This window comes from Psittacula echo (assembly GCF_963264785.1).
Source record: "Psittacula echo genome assembly, chromosome: 7".
NCBI classification, from domain to species: Eukaryota; Metazoa; Chordata; class Aves; order Psittaciformes; family Psittacidae; genus Psittacula; species Psittacula echo.
This window is the reverse complement of record NC_137740.1, coordinates 45,326,143-45,345,144: the sequence shown is the minus strand read 5'-3', so window position 1 is coordinate 45,345,144 and position 19,002 is coordinate 45,326,143. Positions and strand designations below refer to the sequence as shown.

The 19,002-nt window shown below is 36.2% G+C and overlaps 1 protein-coding gene across 1 annotated transcript in view; it reads right to left on the bottom strand.

Annotated features, from left to right (window-relative positions):
• The window catches only part of COL4A4 (collagen type IV alpha 4 chain), a gene marked incomplete at both ends in the record, with an annotated part of 67,380 nt that extends 51,005 nt beyond the window's left edge, over positions 1-16,375 (bottom strand). Inside the window, 4 exons of the mRNA XM_080623485.1 lie at positions 1,031-1,165; positions 11,671-11,748; positions 13,791-13,830; positions 16,320-16,375. Coding sequence (XP_080479611.1) covers positions 1,031-1,165; positions 11,671-11,748; positions 13,791-13,830; positions 16,320-16,375 — 309 coding nt within the window. The remainder of the gene's footprint in view (positions 1-1,030; positions 1,166-11,670; positions 11,749-13,790; positions 13,831-16,319) is intronic.
• Between the last annotated feature and the right edge of the window lie 2,627 nt (positions 16,376-19,002).

The following is a 19,002-nucleotide window of genomic DNA, read 5'->3' as shown; positions in this document are numbered from 1 at the left end:
GTCTTGTTTGAAATATGAATCAAAAGTGGTAATTGTCAGAAATAAATATCTGAAAAAAGTTTTATGGGCTTATAGGAGACTAGTGGCAATAGCTACTCATGAAACAGATGCTACTGTGCAGGACAAATGTCTATCTCATACTCATTCATTCTCCAAAGATTATAAAATGGCAGAGAAGCGGAAGTAGTCTTTAACTTATAAAGTAATTCTGTACGTAATTTCAAAACCCTGTTCCTGCTTTGATAATATCAGAGCACAATGTACAGTACTCAGATTTCAGGTGTGCTAGATACACTCATTAGTGATTTCAGTCATCCACTAAGATTAGTGAAATTAAACCATTAAAAATAATATAAAGTACCAAGAGCCAAGGACAGGGACTGTACAGCTATGAAAGATAAGGATCTGAACTGCAGTTTATACTCCGTAAGTGGTAATAAAATTCTGCTTAGTGTACAGCACATTTAAAAGCATCATACTTCTCCCTCCAGCTCCACATTCCTCCCACAGCCCTATTGGATGTTAAGGAGGATGACATGACATATAACAATAAGAGACTGTGTCTGTTTCATTTTGTCTTCTAACAATTCTAACTCTGCAATCAACAGCAAAAATCCCCAGTGTAGGGACTGGCGCACGGAAGATCACGTAATGTGACGGGAAGTTGCCAGGAGGGGCGGGATCCAGCTGACTCTAGGGAGGCGCTTAGGCAACGTATATAAGGAATTGTAACTGCGCAATAAACCGTTGTTGACCCACATTCTGTGAATGCTCTATGTCTCAGCCCTAGTTCGGAGGGAACTAGTGCTTCCGTCTCTCACCACACGAGTAGTGAGAAACTACACCCAGAAATATTTTTTCAAGATTTTTTAATTAATTTAATTTTGTAAATTAATTTCAGTGAGAGTTTAGTGTGAGCAAGAGTACAGTTTGGCAAATGCTTTTTGATCATTCAGGTTCTATTTCACTTGCCAATATTTAACATTACATACTGTATACACCTAAAAGAGCTGTCTATGGTGTTTCCTACCTTATCACCTCTTTCTCCAGAGGGCCCAGGTTGCCCAGTCTCACCTCTCTGTCCTTTTTCCCCTGGCAGACCAGCTGGTCCTGTAGATCCCAAGGACCCAATTGGACCTTGAGCTCCCAGCTCACCAGGTTGACCCTGAAAAGAGTCAAAAGTGAATGACTACTGCTGTAAACATTTCGGAGATGACTGTATGGATAAAACAAGGCTTACAATGTACATGATTCAAAACAGCTTGGTTGTACAGTCTAAAGATCTATCTGTTCCCTTCATTAGATGCTCTAGGAACACCACCTTCAAATTTAACAACTTGCTCCAGGTGATAATTTCTTTTCATCTTCAGCAGGTCTCCAGCACCACCTATCTGAGATGCCTGGGTTAAACTGCAAGTCTTCCTGGCTCTATCAATGTAAGTAACACCTTCTGCAAGCATAAGATTCCACTGAGCATCCTATATTTGCCACCAGAGAAGTGATGGCTCATTTTAGACAAAGGGAGTTTGTACACAAATTGAGAGAGTTCTCTCTTTCTCTTAAGTCATACTATATGCTAATTATCTTGGGTTTTTAGCTTACTGATCTTCCATCATCGTTCTCAGATCTTAATGCCTTACTTAAAAGTTGTGAAGTTTCCTGCACAAAAAAATAATAGCTATTAATCAACATATTTACAGAAAGTATTAATAATCAGAATTATTTGAGAGGATGCAGAATGTAATTTATCTATAAATAACTCTAAATTGAGTAGCTGTACCTACAGTACCATATTGACCATCCCCATGGATTTCTATGCACTCTTCCAAGACTTTTCAGATTGTAGCATTGCTCTGGAGTTGTTTTGAATTTCTTGCAGCTTTTGTTCTGTGCTGCTAAACAGTTATTAAATCATAGATTCAAAGTGCTGAATAAAGCAAGTTTTCTAATCAGACTTCACATGTAAGCTGTCCGCATTTTCACCCTACAAAAATCTACGTATTTACAAGTCTTTATTTCTCTTACTCATCTTTTTTGTGTCATTATCTTTGTTTAGCTACAGCTTCTTTTATTTACCAACTCTAGACTGTTTTGTTTTCTTTTCAGAATTCATCAAGCAATTATACTATGGTATTAAAAAAGAGAGCAAAATAGAGCCCCATGCAGTCCCGAGAAACGCGTATGGCTCTAAAACCACTTGAGGGCAGTAAAAGATACTCAGTACAATCTCCATTCATAAAAATGAGAGACCATAACGTTGGTTTCTACGAATGGATTGAAGGAAAACAGTATGACAGACACCAAAGGTGATTGTAAGCAGATATGTTAGCTTCAGGAATTCAGTTCTGTTGCTTCAACATAATTTAACTGCTTGCTTCTCAGTGTAAACACTCCCAACAGACTGAATCTGAATAAAAACTTACCTTTTGAATTACAAGCAGGGACCTAAATCCCTTTTCCTTTTTATTTATTTTCTATTTATCTTTCCAAATATGTCAATATAATCAGTGTGATTTTACAGCTGGACATAAAGAAATGTATGGTATGCATCATCCAGTAAAATCAGCAAACATACTATAGGCTTATGCTGTATTGGAAGCACGGACGGATCACCACTGGCTCTGAAGCTACGAACAGGAATTCAGTCCAGAGGCTAGGAAAAGAAGTCCTACACTTACAAATAAGGAGTACCTGAAAAAGTATCCTCATACAACTCATGTTCCATTTTTCTTTACTGTCTCCTCTCACTTAAACCTTAATCCTGCTTCCAGTGAAATCACTCACAAAAATTCCAGAGCAGAATCAGCATGCTGCCTTCAGCAAGTTACCATTTTCTTAATACCATAATTTCTGCATTGTAAAATATTATGCAAATTAAGGGGTACTACTATTGAAATCTGCTGATTCTGCATGCTTGCTAACAATGAATGAACAGTCAGGATTCTGGGTGTTTAATTTGAGTATTTGCTTGTATGAACAATTGCAGCCTGTCTATTGGCAGTACCTGGCACATCCTCTGTTGTAAACTTGAATTTATTCATTGAAGTACTCTTAAAGCAGCTATTACACCCTTTAAATACTTGATAAAAAGATGTCTGGACAACCATTTTTTAATTAAAGCATAATGTTGAGTATAAGAAAAGTGAAATGAATGAGACTAATAATACTGCAAAATACAACAGTTTGGGCCATTCACTCTACTGGAAGCAGTACCTTCTTTAGTACACTGAACTAGCGGTTATCATGCAAAATGGAACATTCAGCAGCAGGAAAAAACTTGCATAAGATGTTTCTCATTAATGCTCTTGTTGAAAGACATATAATGTCTTGTTGACAAGAAGTTTCTGCAGCAACTTTGATATTTTTAATTCACAGTGTATATGCTCTGCATTCAAGAGTTGAAAGAAAAAATTTTCATATCATGTTATATCCATTGGACAGTTGGAGGAACATGATTTTGATAGTAATCAAAAAAAGCTGAGACACTGTATGAATTCTATGGTAATTATCTGTCAAAATTAACCAAAAAACACTTCCAGGACATGTAGACCTTTAGGCTGATAAAATGGCTTTGTTAGTTGACCCTGTGAATTTAATTGACTCCACAATTTATGTCTTCAGTAGGAGGTAGTGAAGTCATAAAACAGAGTCACTGAATCCAGAATTCACAATAGGTTTGACAGCTGATACAACTTTAGCATGCCATGTGAAGCTGGTGGATTGTCTCTCTCTCTTTCAGCTCAAAGACTGATAATGACTGGGAGCTTTGTTAAGACCAAACTGATACCATGTCATAACATCTATTATCACATCTATTATTTGTGCCCATCCAATGTGTCTACGACAGCATTACAGTCTCAGGACAGCTGTACAAATAAAGAGGATGAAGGTAGTCATGCTCATGTGGAAATGACAAATTAGCTCAGTTAAAATGAACAGAATATTATGCCTGCTCTGCCGTCTGATGCCAATAAATTCCTTTAGGATTTCAATGCCTTGTTAATTGTCTAGGTCAGGAACTACCCATGCCAAGACTATGGTCTGTTATTTTAGCACATCCTGGGCTTGACCTGTAGTAAGAAATTGACTTTTGACAAAACAAGACTATATTTTTTTTAATTAAGTATGCTTCCTAAGACTAAGACTGCAAATACTTTAAGATCATGCAGCAAAGTATTTAATACTCTTTGGAAAAGGCAATGGCCAAGGTTATTTGGAATTACTTTTTTTTGATTGTCTAAGACACTGAAGAGCACCTGATTTTTTGAGTGCCCTGAGCACACTGTCTGAGAGAATAATATTTTAATGGGCTCTCTAATGGGGGGGGGGGGGCGAAGTTCATGATACTAAAGTAAATTCTTGTTTCTCATTATTGATAAAGTTGAAAGAAGTCCAGTTACCAGCCTTCAGTTAGGACAGTACCCTATGTTACAGGCTATGTGGATGTACAAGTGATGTGTGAAATGCACTTACCTTCTGTTCACATGAACAAAACTGAAAATGCCCAGCAACTCCACATAATCAGATTGTAGGCAAGTAATGTAACGCCCTTTGTCATTCTGTACTAGGCTCCGGCTGGTAACCAGTCTTTCCCATTTTAGCGGGAGCAGGGCAACAAGAGGGAGGAAAGTAGAGCAGTTTGAGGGCAAGAGAGGAGGGCACACAAAGGCATTTGCAGACAGATGTTTTCTTTTGTAATTTGCTTAGTGAGGTGGGAGCATCTGCTGCAACTCTAAGCTCCACCCGTGTCCTCTCCCCTCTTGGAAGAGCAGGTCTATTACACAGCAAAGCCACAGCTTCCAGGGCTTGTAGGAGTGTCCATTCTGGGAAGTTCCACTCCTCCACTGTAACTGTGTGGGACTCAGACCAAAACCGTTTTCACTGTAAGTCAAGGCTCCAAAATAAACCTTCTCAGTATTAACTTTATCAACATGAGGTAAATCTGAAAAAGCACACAAATTGGTATTAAATCCGCTTCTTGTCCTTAATGGAGCAAATTTTTCTATGATAGTGGGTTAAACAGTGAGTGAGGATCAGACTAGTATATGGCATGTACTTTATTTTCAGTTTGTTCAGAAACAGCAGATCGTATAATGACTTTTCAGTATTGGATAACTTCCTTTTTATAGTCAGATTTTGAGCTGATTAAAAGCAATAGTAACTCAGTGCTTGACTCTTCTTGGCATCTGTATTATGCTGCAAACTACTGGGAAATTCTGTGTTCTTTTATCCTATCCAATGATCCATCAGGAACATAGTACCTGATGATGCAGAAGTATTCACAGTGAAGTGCTGAAAACATTTTCTACAGTGCACTTTAGTTTTAACTCTGTGAAATCATAAAAAGTATTCGATAAGCCAGTGGGTGTCACTGTTGTGTTAAACAAACACTGAACAACAGATAATTTGGCACTGAAACTCTAAGAAACACTGTTAATGGCTGAAAACAGAGAGCTGCAAATAGACTATTTTAAACCACAAATAATAAACATCAGATTAGCAAATAAAATAAAATAAAATTTTGATCTAATTCATTTTATTGAAACAGGTCACTGGTAACATTTGGTTGATTCAAATCTGGTTGATTCAAAAAAGAATGATTTTGTAGTTTTGTTTTGCCTGATGTGCAAAAGCTTGCCAATCTGAAGCAACTAAGAAAAACATTATTTTAGTATAGTGGGACAGGGTACCAAAAGTATTACAGAAAGAAAGATGCTCAAGAACAAAAGGAGGGATAATTTAACAAGATCAAAACTTTAGAAAAATTTGGAAACATGTCTAACATGAAAAATGCTAATTTACAGATGCTGTAGCTGGACACTGTACGTGAAGAACAGCTTCAGAAAGACCTTTCAGTGAGAACACATTGGAGTGATCCTGTTCCTACTCCACATTCTGGTAAGCAGGCTCCATTCCCTACAAGTTCAAATCCTAACTCCTGAGGCCATAGAACTGCCTACTGTTCTGACCAGTTATAAGAACTTGTGGTCTGCTTCAGATATAGATTAGAGGTGTAATTTCTCTAGGTCTGTTTTTCTGTAGTTCTCAGCAAATGTAAGTGAAATGCAATGTATAACTGGTTTCAGGAATCTTCTATTTCAAAACTGTATCATAGCTAATGTACTGGGAAAAATTATCAACAGGTATGAGGCAAATCGTGGGAGAGATCTGGCTTTCCTCAGATGCTAGTGTGTTTACACCTCTGATAGTGAGTCAACTAAGCATATGTATTTGAGATTATTAGAGGGATTTTACATATTCACTTCCTGAGTGTGCAGCTTGAAAATCCAAATACAAGTGCTGGATATTCCATGTGCATGACAGATTGCCATTGCATGCTGACATGCAGAAAAGTGTGATTTAATAAATGGCTCTTACTCCCCAAAACAGACAGAATTTGCAGTTTCTCAGCTAGTGAATATTAAATACATTTACTCTGTGCTGTAAACCACTCAGTTAACCCACAGGATCTACTAGAGAGATGTGATGCCAGATGGTATATCTACTATACAGTTAAATTTCACCATTCTTACCCCACTGCCCTGAAGTATACATCAGCTGATTTTCTAACTTACCTGTGACAACCAACTTAGCATCTCTTGTGAATTATTACTTCTTACACCTCATATGCCAGAAAATGGGAGACCTTCCTCTTAGATTTCTGCTTGCTAGGTTCTCTCCTACACTAGTATGAAAATAGGCCATTTGCTTCATCTGCAAAAGAACGGTCTTGCTGACTTATATTTATTATTCACTAGCCTCCAGGCATTTCACATGATCTCATAGAAGCTAGATCAGGTTGGGTCATGAATAGATGCTTGCTTTTTAAATCTACTTAACTCTATAAACAAAGCCAAAGGAATTGAATGGGATCAGACTCCGGGGTCGGCACAGGACAGGTTTACAATCTGTCAGTGCTAACAGCAAACATTTTTTTAACTATCTAAATTCTGTTAGAGCAGCCAGCATTTTGTGAGGTCTCTGACGCAACACTACAGGAGTTATCAAGGAAAATTACTTCCCAAGTAGAGAAAGTGGAGGAAAGTTTTCACTGTCTGTTGGATGTATCAGGAGAAAATTACAGTCATGGACTTTATGGGAGACCTAAGAGGAACAGATGAAAAAAAATTTAAATGATGAAGTTGCTCTTTGCTTCTATTTAAAAACATTGACTGCTACTGCCTACTGGAAAACCCTGCATCTTGACTGGGAAAGAGAAGGCAGAAGAAATTATCAATTGGTCCAGACTGGCACTAAAAATTATGTAGAATACTATTGACATATAAACTTTCGCTGATGACTTTCTCCCCTCATTATCTGTTCCATTTTTCTTGAATGAATACGTACAGTAACACGCAGTACGTGCAGAGATTTAACACATTTTGATATGTCCTATGTAAGAAAGAGTCCATGGAAGTCTTCCATATCCTATGGAAGAAAGAGTCTTTTTGAGCTCTGACATAGATCAAAAGATAAATAGCATAACGTAAAACTAATTCTAACAGGGCTGTAATCCCAATTAAATGGAAGCTGAACTTCCATTGTGATGTGGACAACTGTAATGATATCCGAATGGGATATACTGCTAGCAATAGTGACTAGACTGTTTTTCAGACAGTGGTTGATTTCTTGCTAATGAACAGTGGTGCAAATCTGTTTATAGCACAGTTATCTAAGTTTGAGGGAAATAAAAAATGACACGTACACAAGCTCTTCTAAGACCCAATATGGCAACCATAGATATACTGGATTTATAGAAATCTTAAATAAAAGTTCAGGTATTTGTTTCTACTTTTCTTCCAACCTGCCCAATTTCAATACATTCAAGTATGGCCATGGCAGTTTCCTTTTTATACTCCCATGGTCATATTTTCTCTAGCTATAACCTCAATTATCTTGTCCACTTACAATGAAGAAGGCTTTCTATGTGTGCATTTAACAGATTTTCAAAAGCGCAACTGGAAGGCAAAGTCTAAATTACCATGCACTCACAGTCAGTTGCACAGATTTCATACACTGTCCTGGTAACCACAGCTTTAACTAATCATGCTTAAACTGCATTAAAAAAATAAAAAAATAGAAAAGTCATTATGCCAAAGACTGAGTCTTATGCCAAGACTCATAAACCTAAATAAGAGTTTAATTTTAGGTGCCTATTCTCTTATTACCCTAGGTTTTTACTATTTTAGCAGAGAGATGCTAAGGATAAGGGCTACACTTCTGTCATATGCAGCTTACAATGTTTTTAATTTTACAAAATGTGAACATAATTAATTCGTCACTGGTAATTACAAATAAACAAAGCTGATTTATATTGGTTCTAAGACTTTTGTTCTATCTTAATTTTAGTAGTTGTATTTGTTATGGATTGACTATAAGCCTGCTCCAAACAGGAATAATCTGTTTGTTCACTTTACTAGCTAAATTTCCAGTGGGCAGTGCTTCCATTGAAAGTCTAAAAAGGAAGGTAACTTTCTAAAATCTGTAAAATGGCAATGTCATTAAATACCTGTCATAGTGTTTTATACATAAGTAAAACCCCCTCAAATGAAACTAGCAACAATATTTTCCTGCCAATCTGCTGACAAAGTGAAACCCTTATCAGATGGTCACACCTTAACTTTGATACTGTACAACTGCTGTTTTATCAGCAGATAGATATTCTGACTTCCCTAAAAATCTCCTTTGCATTAGTGTGTGGAGAAGGATATAGGGAAGTGATAATCAGCAATGTGTGAAACAAACTGCTCAGGTACTTATTCAAATGTTAAGCTATTACTTTTAAGTTGGACCTATGACATCTGTGTAGCACAAGGTCTACATTATGAGACAACAATCATCTTTCCTATGGATAGTAATCCCTATGCATTCCAACAGGTGTATTACAAATAATGTACTTTGCTAAATAGCTTCTCCCTCAGTGCACTTTTTAGGGAAGATAAAAGTTACCAGAAACTTTCCATTGAAATTGGAACTCTATTTAGAAGTATTCAGCTAACAACAAAGATTCAGAATAACAAGCAAATAGTCATGTTCCAGCTAGTCTAATGAAGGATTTAGTTGCAGTTCTTGAAAGAGTCTGAATAACATGTTTAATCAATTCATAATAAGTCTGACCTTGCGTGTTTCTAACACAGATAATACCCTAGCAGTACAATAATGAGACAATTTGCCTTTGCTCCCCTGTAAGTTTTAGATTGCCATGTTCAGTGGAAGATCATGAAGGGAATACCCTACATCTAACTCTCTGTGGTATAAAAAATTAAAAGATAAACAAACAAAAAAGTTAAGGTGGATTGGTCTATGTGTATCAAAGCAACTTAATTCATACTCTGATGTAGCTCACTCAGATGCTGCCTTTCTCATTCAATCTCTGCAAAAGCCCCTGATTCTGCAGTTGGCTTAACAGAGCTGAATAAAGACTTATTAACCTTGAGGGCTGCTATAAGTTGGCTTTCCAGCTGGTCTGGATGTGATTATTGTTCCATCACCTTTTGCCAGCAAGTACATGAAGTTTCTAGAATTTTTTTTGCTTTCAGCAAATGTTTGCTGAGGGGAGCAGCTCATCCTTAATTTTGACAGAGCTGTTCTAAATAGTGAAAAGGGAAAAATTACAGTGCTCTGCAACCAAACATATAACATTGCTCTCATCACAACTTCTTTACAAAGAAGAATTATTTCATAAACCGTACACTTCTAAAATTTTAGGCTTGCATACTGTACAATGCCAGAGGCTTTCAATGATCATTTATTTCTTGCACTTTAAAGACAGAATTGAGGAAGATGCAAAACTCTGAGGAACCAGCCCAACAGCAAGATTCAGACAGCAAAGGAGATAAAGCAGCTGCTTTGCATTCTAGGAAGCTAACAATAAGATAAACAAATCTTTTATTTTGTAACTGGTAGTCTCCACAAAAGCAAGGAAAGAAAAGTCACTGTGTCAGGGTGTAAAGGCAGAACACAGCAAAGTTTAGAAATCAACAGGGTTGCATAACAAAAAAAAAAAAAAAGATAAAAGTGATCATGTAGAACTAATTCATCACCATATATTAGTATAGAAAATATTTGCAACAATCTAAAGTGGTGTTTAGTTAAGCCATACTTCATGTAGGGTCTGATAAGTACTTCAATTTCTTGCATACTGGTTAACAGAAATGATTGCATGAAATATAAATTCACATTAGGTTGGAGAGACTTTATCCATCAGTGTGCATACTTATTTCAGAGCTGTTTCAAGAAATTCTCAGACTTACACTTTCATAGAGACATTTAATTTATTTTGAAATATTTATTACACTTCTATTTGGCACTTACTTAGGTCCAGATCCTTGGAATTTAGAAAACTAACTGCAAATGCATGCATCATAGTTCAGTTTTCCTGTGGTGGGGAGGACAGCTTAGGAAAGAGCACTGAATATTTATTATTGACTGATCAGGGACATGTAATTCATAATTTCCAGGCTACTGAGAGAGAACCAGAATCAGGGAAATTTCCTCTAGTTTCAACGTCAGTTGTTTTTAAATGGCACTTCAGATCAGGTTTTTGTATCCAGAACAGTCTGCTCAGTAGCACTGAGAGACACTGCGGTGCTGCTAGTCAAAATACTTTTCCTGGGATGCCCTTTTGTTAACACAGTGTTACAGAGATAGACACATCCTAGGCCCCTATTATGAAAATCCTACAGCAATGGGGGTCTTAATATACCCATAATCCTGGAGGATTAGGATAGGATCCAAGGACACCAGGGCAGTGATCATGACACAGCAAAGCATGCAGCCAACTGCAGAAACACAGGAAGGAAAAGATGTGTCTTGCTTTTGTGGTGACTCAGATTATACACAAACAAATGGGACATGCAGCTCTTCCAAAACCTGATCCACCATGTTCAAGATTTCTAACCCTAAACTTTAACAGTAGTACTTTGAAAGAAAACAAATTCCAACACTAACCTACAGTTTTTCATGTGTTCACTAATCAGGGTATGTATCTACTCAGATAACATTTAAATTGTTTGCTACCACTATATATATGATTCTATGATTATATATATAGATGTATTTTGAGAAACAACAGCCAGGATAAAATAGTCAGCACTGGACCATCATTTCATTTAACAAACAGCAACATACAGAGTTACTAATTTTAGTGTATAATATGAAAATGCCTTGGCTTCATTCAATATTTTACGATTATTTAAAAGGCAAAGACAATACAGATTTTTTTTTTAATACTTAGTGTATTAAGCTAGTAAAATAAAAGGTCTGCAAGCTTTTCCAGAATACAAAACACCTAAATTCTCATAACATTAGTAAATGGCATAGACATTCTCTTCTACTCAACCTCTTAGTAGATGAGCATATATTTATAAAGTTAAAATATATTAAGAATAACCTTTGTCTAACTACTAGATTGATCTCAAAGGACACTTAACACAAGAAAAGCAACATGATTATTACAAACCTCATTTACAAACTTGTTTACTATCTTAACTTCTTTTGATGATAGCAGTACATCATACCAGTGGGAGAATTATAATAGTTTGCATTATTAAGACTTGTTTATGCCTGAATATTAATTTACTGATTTGTGTTAACCATACTGATTTTAAAGAGCAGCAATGTGCAAAGTATTTACAACAGTAATTATCATTAGTTCTAGTCCTCACTTACTCTTGATCCTTTTTCTGGAAAGCACCGACAAACTGAACAATCCTGTCCCCCACATGGGTCAATATATGCATATCCTCCCTAAAAATGAAAAGTGTATGGATTTACCAATAAGCAACAGACAACAATAACTTCATCAAATATTGTCAACTGGACATAATATTCAATTAGATTATTTTCAAACCAAAATACTTGGCTACCCTTGCATACCCACAGGGCGACTTCCTTCTGATAAGAAACTTGGCATAGCGGCAAACATCAGAGTGTGGATATTCAGCTTGACACACCTGAACCTTTTCCAATGTTTGCTTAATAAAATACACACATCAATATTACATTTAAAATCCTCCCAACCTTCTTGGATCTCTCATCAGTATAAACATGCTGGCAAAGTAGAGGCAATAAGCAAAAGCTTACTACTGTTGCTGTACAAAGTGAAACATATTACCTGCAAGTTATGTTAACTAATGCTAAATATTACAGCTAAAGACAACTAAGGAAACAGGCTACATCTGGAAAAAAAATTAACAGAATCAGAATTTAATTTGTAATAACATGAAATATGTAACACATCACATTAGGGTAGGAGACTGTTTAGCAACAATTAGATGATAAAAGGCAAAACAGGCTGAAGAGCCACAAGCCCACTCAGCAATAAAGCCCTGTATCTAATTCTTGTCTATTAAATGAAAAGAGAAGCATGTGTATGCTGTAATTATGCATTGCCCACCATTAACTTACTTATTTCTCGTATTAAAACTGTCTGTCCTTGTCCTCTTAATAGCAAAGAAGCAACTACTTTGTTTCATCAAATTGCTATGGGGGAAAAAAGCATACTCAAGGAGACACAAAACCACACCAAAACGTAAATTTGTTAGTTTTACTGTGTGGTAAGTGAATGTGATTTTATTATTATTTTCTATTTCCCAAAGTGTAGTATTAAACATGTACCAATTATACACACCATATGCATTTATAAACTCATGGTGAGTGGATGGCTGGAATGTTCACAAGGTGACATTTTTTTCAGCAAAATTTTATAAACAATCAAAGTGATTTCAAAAAAAGGATGACAAGGGCTTAAAAGATTTAAGAATAATTTAGGTAAACAGGTCAACAGTGATAACCTGAAATTATTTGCTCAATGTGGATTTCACTTTTATCAAGGTCAGCATTGTTTTGTTACTGGTTTTAATAGCCAACAGAACACTGTAGGTTAATACTTCAGTTTTTCAAGAAGAAAACACTGACAAATATTAGACAAGGAGCAAAAATTCTGTTCTTTCTATCTATAATATTTTAAGAATATCTGGTACTCCCAAAGCTCTGAACAAGAGGGTGTGATAGTCTTTCTTACATACTGGATTTCTCATGAAATTACTAATCTACTCCACACTAGTCTCTCACTTAGTTATTGAAAACTTGCCTCTACTGGAATGTCAGTGGAATGCAAGTTTATAATAACATGTAAGCTGTTACACTTTGTTCTAATTGAACATATTCATTTAAAAAAAATATTTCCATTTTCAACAGTTAACTAAAAAGGAATTACTTTGGGGAGAAATGACAAAAAATAGCTTTTAAAGACTTGAAAGAAACTAAGAGGATGGACTTGAAAGAAGTTCCACTGAGGACATTGCAAATATAAGGTTAATATGGAGGATAGTACAGAGAGGAAAATAAAGTAGATATTGAGGCTATATTATCTGAAATTTTGGCTTTAGAGAGATGGGAATTTACATCAGGAGGCCAGTTTAAGATTGAGGCTAACGTACAGAAAAGGGCTTGAAAGCTAGAGTTTGATATATGCTATAATGCAGAGCCATTGAAGGGAACTTTGTAAGAAAGGAAACAGATTCAGTGCATAAGAGAGGGTTTTTTTAAGTGCAGCTTTCCAAAGCATTTAAAGACACTAAAGTTAGAATCTAGAAGAACCAAAGGAGAAAATTATAAAACAGTTAGGCTCAGCAACTGAAACAGAAAGTTAGAACTGCAGAAATAGTGAAAGAAATGTCACAGTTTTGCCACAGAACTATATATCATCTTGATGTATATAGTACTACTTATTTGAACCATATGATCCTACTGATCACCTGTTTAAAGTAAATATGAATGTCACTTACCCCATCAATTTCTTGTGCTGAAAAAACAACTAGCAGCCACCTGATTTAAAAGAAGGAATAAGCTAAATTAAAACTAAATTTGCAACCTCCAACCTTCACAAGAATGTTGCCTCTAAAAAGTGAGAACTGCACACGTGATTAAGTCCCATTTGGGGTTGGGATTATATAGTTAAAATAATATATTTATAAGGGGTATGCACCATGAAGGAATGGTTAGAACATGCTATGTATTTGTCTTTTTGTATTTGTGAACAAAGACTAAATACAAACAGATAGGCGTGAATAAGACTATGTAAAAGGTCTTGTAACATCCCCCTGATAACCTACGTCCAATCCCACAATTAGGAATGGCTAGAGAAGGAACCATTACAGAAAAATTTCTCCATGGACACCATGGGGTGAATATTGAGCAGTGACAGAGATGATCTGCAGCTGTCCCAAAACGAGTTAGCTGGTGCAGTTTTCTATTTCTCAGAGATAGTGTGAGAAAAGGCAGGGAGCAAAGCAGCACTCAAAATAGTCCCATGATTCCAGGGCAGTGGCTGGGGAAGCCAAGCTCCATGCCAACCATTGCAAGTGATGGATTATAAAGTTGAAATCATGTCTTTCATTATTTCTACATGAAAAAATAAAAATAAATAGGCTAAGTTAAAACAAAAAGGTAGCCCAGGTCTCTGCAGCAATACAGGAAATAAGCATTATTATTAATTAATATTCATACGAACATTATTATTAATGAGAACTAAGGTGTCACTCATTATATGAAATGGTACATTATATACAGCAATAACATATAGACTACTGTGTGTTATTCTCCAAGCTATAGTGAAGCCTGTATCAAAATTACTCCAACCCTACGAATACTGAAGTATTTAGTAAATTTTCCAAAGTCCTATTGAGATCAGCCTCTGGTTTTGACTTGTTATTCACATGGTCAAATCTTTGGAGCATGGAGAACTGTGCCAGCAAACCCACAATTACTCTCCCTGATTAGTAATTATTCATAGATTCAAACTGCAAATTATACAACCTATATATGTTGATAAATTCAATACTGACAAATTTAACTTATCAATTTATGTACATTTACTCTATACACTTTTTAAACCTACGTTGCCAGCTACTTTTTTCGAATACATGGATTTTACAGAAACAAAATATTTATCAAAATAATTGGAGAACTGACAACAGAAGCTCATACTGTCTCTCGCTAAATGAGAAACAAAAGACTGATTAAACAATGGAAGATTGCCAGATGATCAGTTACAACACTAAGTGGTGGAGGAGCTTTGCGCATCCCAGTAGTTCAGCCTTTAATCATCAAATAAGTTTGTGTAGAAAGGATTTAACTTCACAGGAACACTTCAAGCAGGTAGCAGGAATAGCATAGGTTTGTTCTTTTATTGTTACTGATTTAAGGCCATTTTTTCAGACGGTCTCTGTAAATGTATTTTCTCATGTCAACATTGGCCAGGTGTAAGTTATTTTTCATTTAAGAAAATGCAAAGTTCTAATGAAGACCTTGCACAACTGAAATGGAAATTTGATGATGCTGTTCTTAATGCACAGTGCCTCAGTCTCCCTTTTTTCCAGTCACATACGGCAGGCATATGTTTGCCAGGCTGTTCTCTGCCACTTCAAAATCCCTGCCTCCTGAAGAGATTGCCTAAATACTCAAACCAACACAATACTCTTAGAGGTAAGACATTAACAAATAATGCAGAAGAAAGCAAAAGCAGCAACCTTGGAGAGAGGGATGGGATTGAAGGCTGCTACTTCAGGTAATACCTGACTAACAAGCAGCCTGGCTTTGCACAAACCAAATGAACATGAAAAAGGCACTGGAGAGAGCTCAGGCATATTAGCACAATAGAAGACTGCCAAGCAGTGAGGGTGTCAGGTTCAACAAAGTAAATTTTCTGGGCCAGACTCCTAGCTAGAAAAACATAATTTCACATTCCTCAAGACCCCAGTGCTTGAAGAAGGAAAATAATTGGTATTTCCTAGAAGACATTATCGAGAAGATCCCACACACCACACTCAAAATTCTGGGCAGCAGTGATCATAATCTATTCCTAAGGAACATTTTCCTCTAGAAAGAAATCCTGCCACAGACGCTAGCAGTCATTTCCATCGCAGTCTCTAAAAGTTTTCTTCATGCCTTTTAATAATTGTCCCTCGTCCTCAAAATTATTGTGGGACAGGCATTCAGGTTTGAGTTGGTCATTATTTTTCATCTCCAAATACATTCAGCACTAGAACATAGGAATGAATATCTCTCCTCTTAAAACAGACTCAATTTTAGTTCCTCTTTGTTCCTAATTAAATAGTGTAGTAACTGAAATTTAAATGGTATAAACTTATAGACCAACAATCATAATCAAATACAACAAATTATCATATAGGTTTATCAAATTTTTGACAAGCTACAAATTATTTAACTGGTTATTTCTTACTACTGTTAAATTGATAGCTAAGAATATCTCTCAGTGACTCTAGTTAAAAAATTTAGTGACCTGTAAAACTCACCAGGCAGCTGTGAAAAGCCACTTAATCCGTTCAAACGAATCCTTTGTTAATGCCATTCACGCTGATTGAGGATCTGTATGTGCAGCAGTTTTCTTTTTTTGATTTTTTTTTTAAACAGCAGGTCTTTTCTTTCCTTCTGTTTGTGTATGGTCTATAAACACTGTTCCATACTGTTGTTGTTTTCCCCTCTGAACCTGTTTATATGAAAATATACATCTGATGTACAAACATGAATACTTACTGGATAACCAAAATATGTCTTAACCATTTACATATGTCACACTGCACAGCTTTATGTTGGCACCACATTATATTACTCCTATTCAGGCCACATTTTATCAGCAAATCCAATTTTTTCAAGGGGACTATATATGAAATTACAGATAACCATAAAAAGAGTACAAGATTTCAGCCTAGAAAAAAGATAGTCTTCATTCAGTGTTTGAAATAACCAACAAATTGCATCTTGCATTATTAGATACTTAGAAGTATCTTCTGCAAACGGGGCTGGACAAGTGTCTATGCGTACATCCGAGCAAAGGAGGACTACTCTGAATGCAGAATAAGCCATATGTATTTTCAGCTCAAGATTTCTACCCATATGCATGGATAGATGACAATCATTGGACATGTTACCTAGAATTTTTTAGCTTTATTTTTAGAACATTCTTGCACAGCTTTTGCCAGGATTTAGGAAGCTGGAAGACCTAAGCATAAGACTGACCAGAGGCCTCTACAATCCCAGCCAGTCAAATTTTGCATGCATAAATTAACTACACAGCGCATTTGTGACATCTGACTTGGGTCCAATAGCATATATGGAGTTTTGTGAGCAAACGTGGTGTACAAAACCTTTTTTAAGCTCGAAGCTTCACAAATCCAGAGAAATGGCCTGCTCCTGTGCAAACTTTTACATCTCTCAAATAAGAAAAAAGGTGTAATCCTTTGGAATAAGGCATACCTGGCAAATGATTCACACTGGTTATTTCAAACTGAGGGCTTAAGAGGCTTTTCCTGGGCTAGCACAGATTATCACAGGATTTTATTTTTTCCCCAAATGTGGGGAGTTTAATTTTGAGGAGACTGAACACTAACTAGAGTGAACTGATAGGGGTTCATTTTCTTTGGAGAAGTTCTTCTTTGAAGAAGAACTTTCTTTACTTTCCTGAGTAAGCAAAGACAATCAGTTACTGAGAAGGAAGCAAAGACGTGACCTCCCTGCTCTCTGATAGCTGTTTAAAAATCAGCTATCTTTTCTTTGTAAAGCAAATGAGTGTACCATTTGCTTTGTACAACCAGAAACACTACTGTCTTGCTTTCTGTTATTTAGACAGTATAGCATATTTCTGACCAGAACTAATCTAGAAATAATACTGACTTCTATATGTATGCAGAGGCTATTCATATCCTGCAGTCTGAAGAAGAGACTTTGTAAGCTACTGTGTACTAACAAATAAACACCCTCAGGGCAGCCAATCCATGCTGCAAGATCACACCCCACATGTACTGTACAGTACTCCATAGTCTGCCAAATTCTTAATCTCTTTCTGTGCCCTAGTTCTCCATCTGTAAAAAGAGAAAAGGAGAGAAAAAGAGAAAAGAAAAAAAAAAACCAAACAATACTCCTAATAATAAAATAATAACACACTCAATACCACCAAAGGAATAAAAGGAATATACAAGCATCACCAAACCTCAGCTCATAAAATCCTCAAAAGCCACAGGGTAAAAGCTGGCAGTATAACATAACCTAAATGTTTAGTTTCTAGACATGAAGGAAGAAAATTTCATTCTTAGGGACTCTGATAAGACTACAGGACATGAGCCATAGCTTGAGGCAGACACACAGCTACAGTTATTGAGATGTAGAAAAAAGAATAGAGCAGACCTAACTATATTCTCAGTTCATCTAAAGAAACCAACATCATGTGTTACAAGGCCACTGAAGTTGCAAAGTCAAGAATTCAGAAGTTTAGTAATAAAAAATAGGGTTGTGTACTCAATTTTAATGTAGTTCTTTTATGCATATGATTAGGATAGTCAGTTTCATTACAAGAATATATATACTGTTTTCCACAGGACTTCTGCCTCGTACATGATGGACATATTCCATACTCTTTTAATCCTTTTCCTTAAGCCCTATTTTTCTCTTTTACAGTGTCCTATGAAACTTTGCACTTGATATTAAATTCACAGAGCTGTAATGTTTCCCAGAAACATATTACTTATTTATAAAAAGAGAAAACACTGTTATCCTTGTTCTACCATAGAGTACCGAGGAAACGAAATTAAAGCTAAAATCATTAAATAGCAATTACTGCAAAAAAAACCCTGAACTTCAATTTGTTGCAGCTTTCAATTGCTTTCTAGTATCAAGGTTGACCTCTCTGTTGTTCATGCACTAGTGGTTTCTTTTGGTTTTGGTTTTCTTTTGTAGTTCTTTTGTTTGGTTGGTTGGTTTTTGTTTGTTTGGGGTGTGTTGGGGGCTTTTCTGTGGGGTTTTTTTTGTTTTTTTCTGGGTGGTTGTTTGGGTTTTGGTTGGGTTTGGGTGGGGTTTTTTGTTTGGTTTTGTTTGGGTTTTGGGGTGGTTGGTTGTTTGGAATTTTCTTCTTTTTTTAAAGTACCTTTACAGGCAGCTGCAGGTACACTTTTTGACACAAGCCTGCCTTGCCAGCTGTTGTGT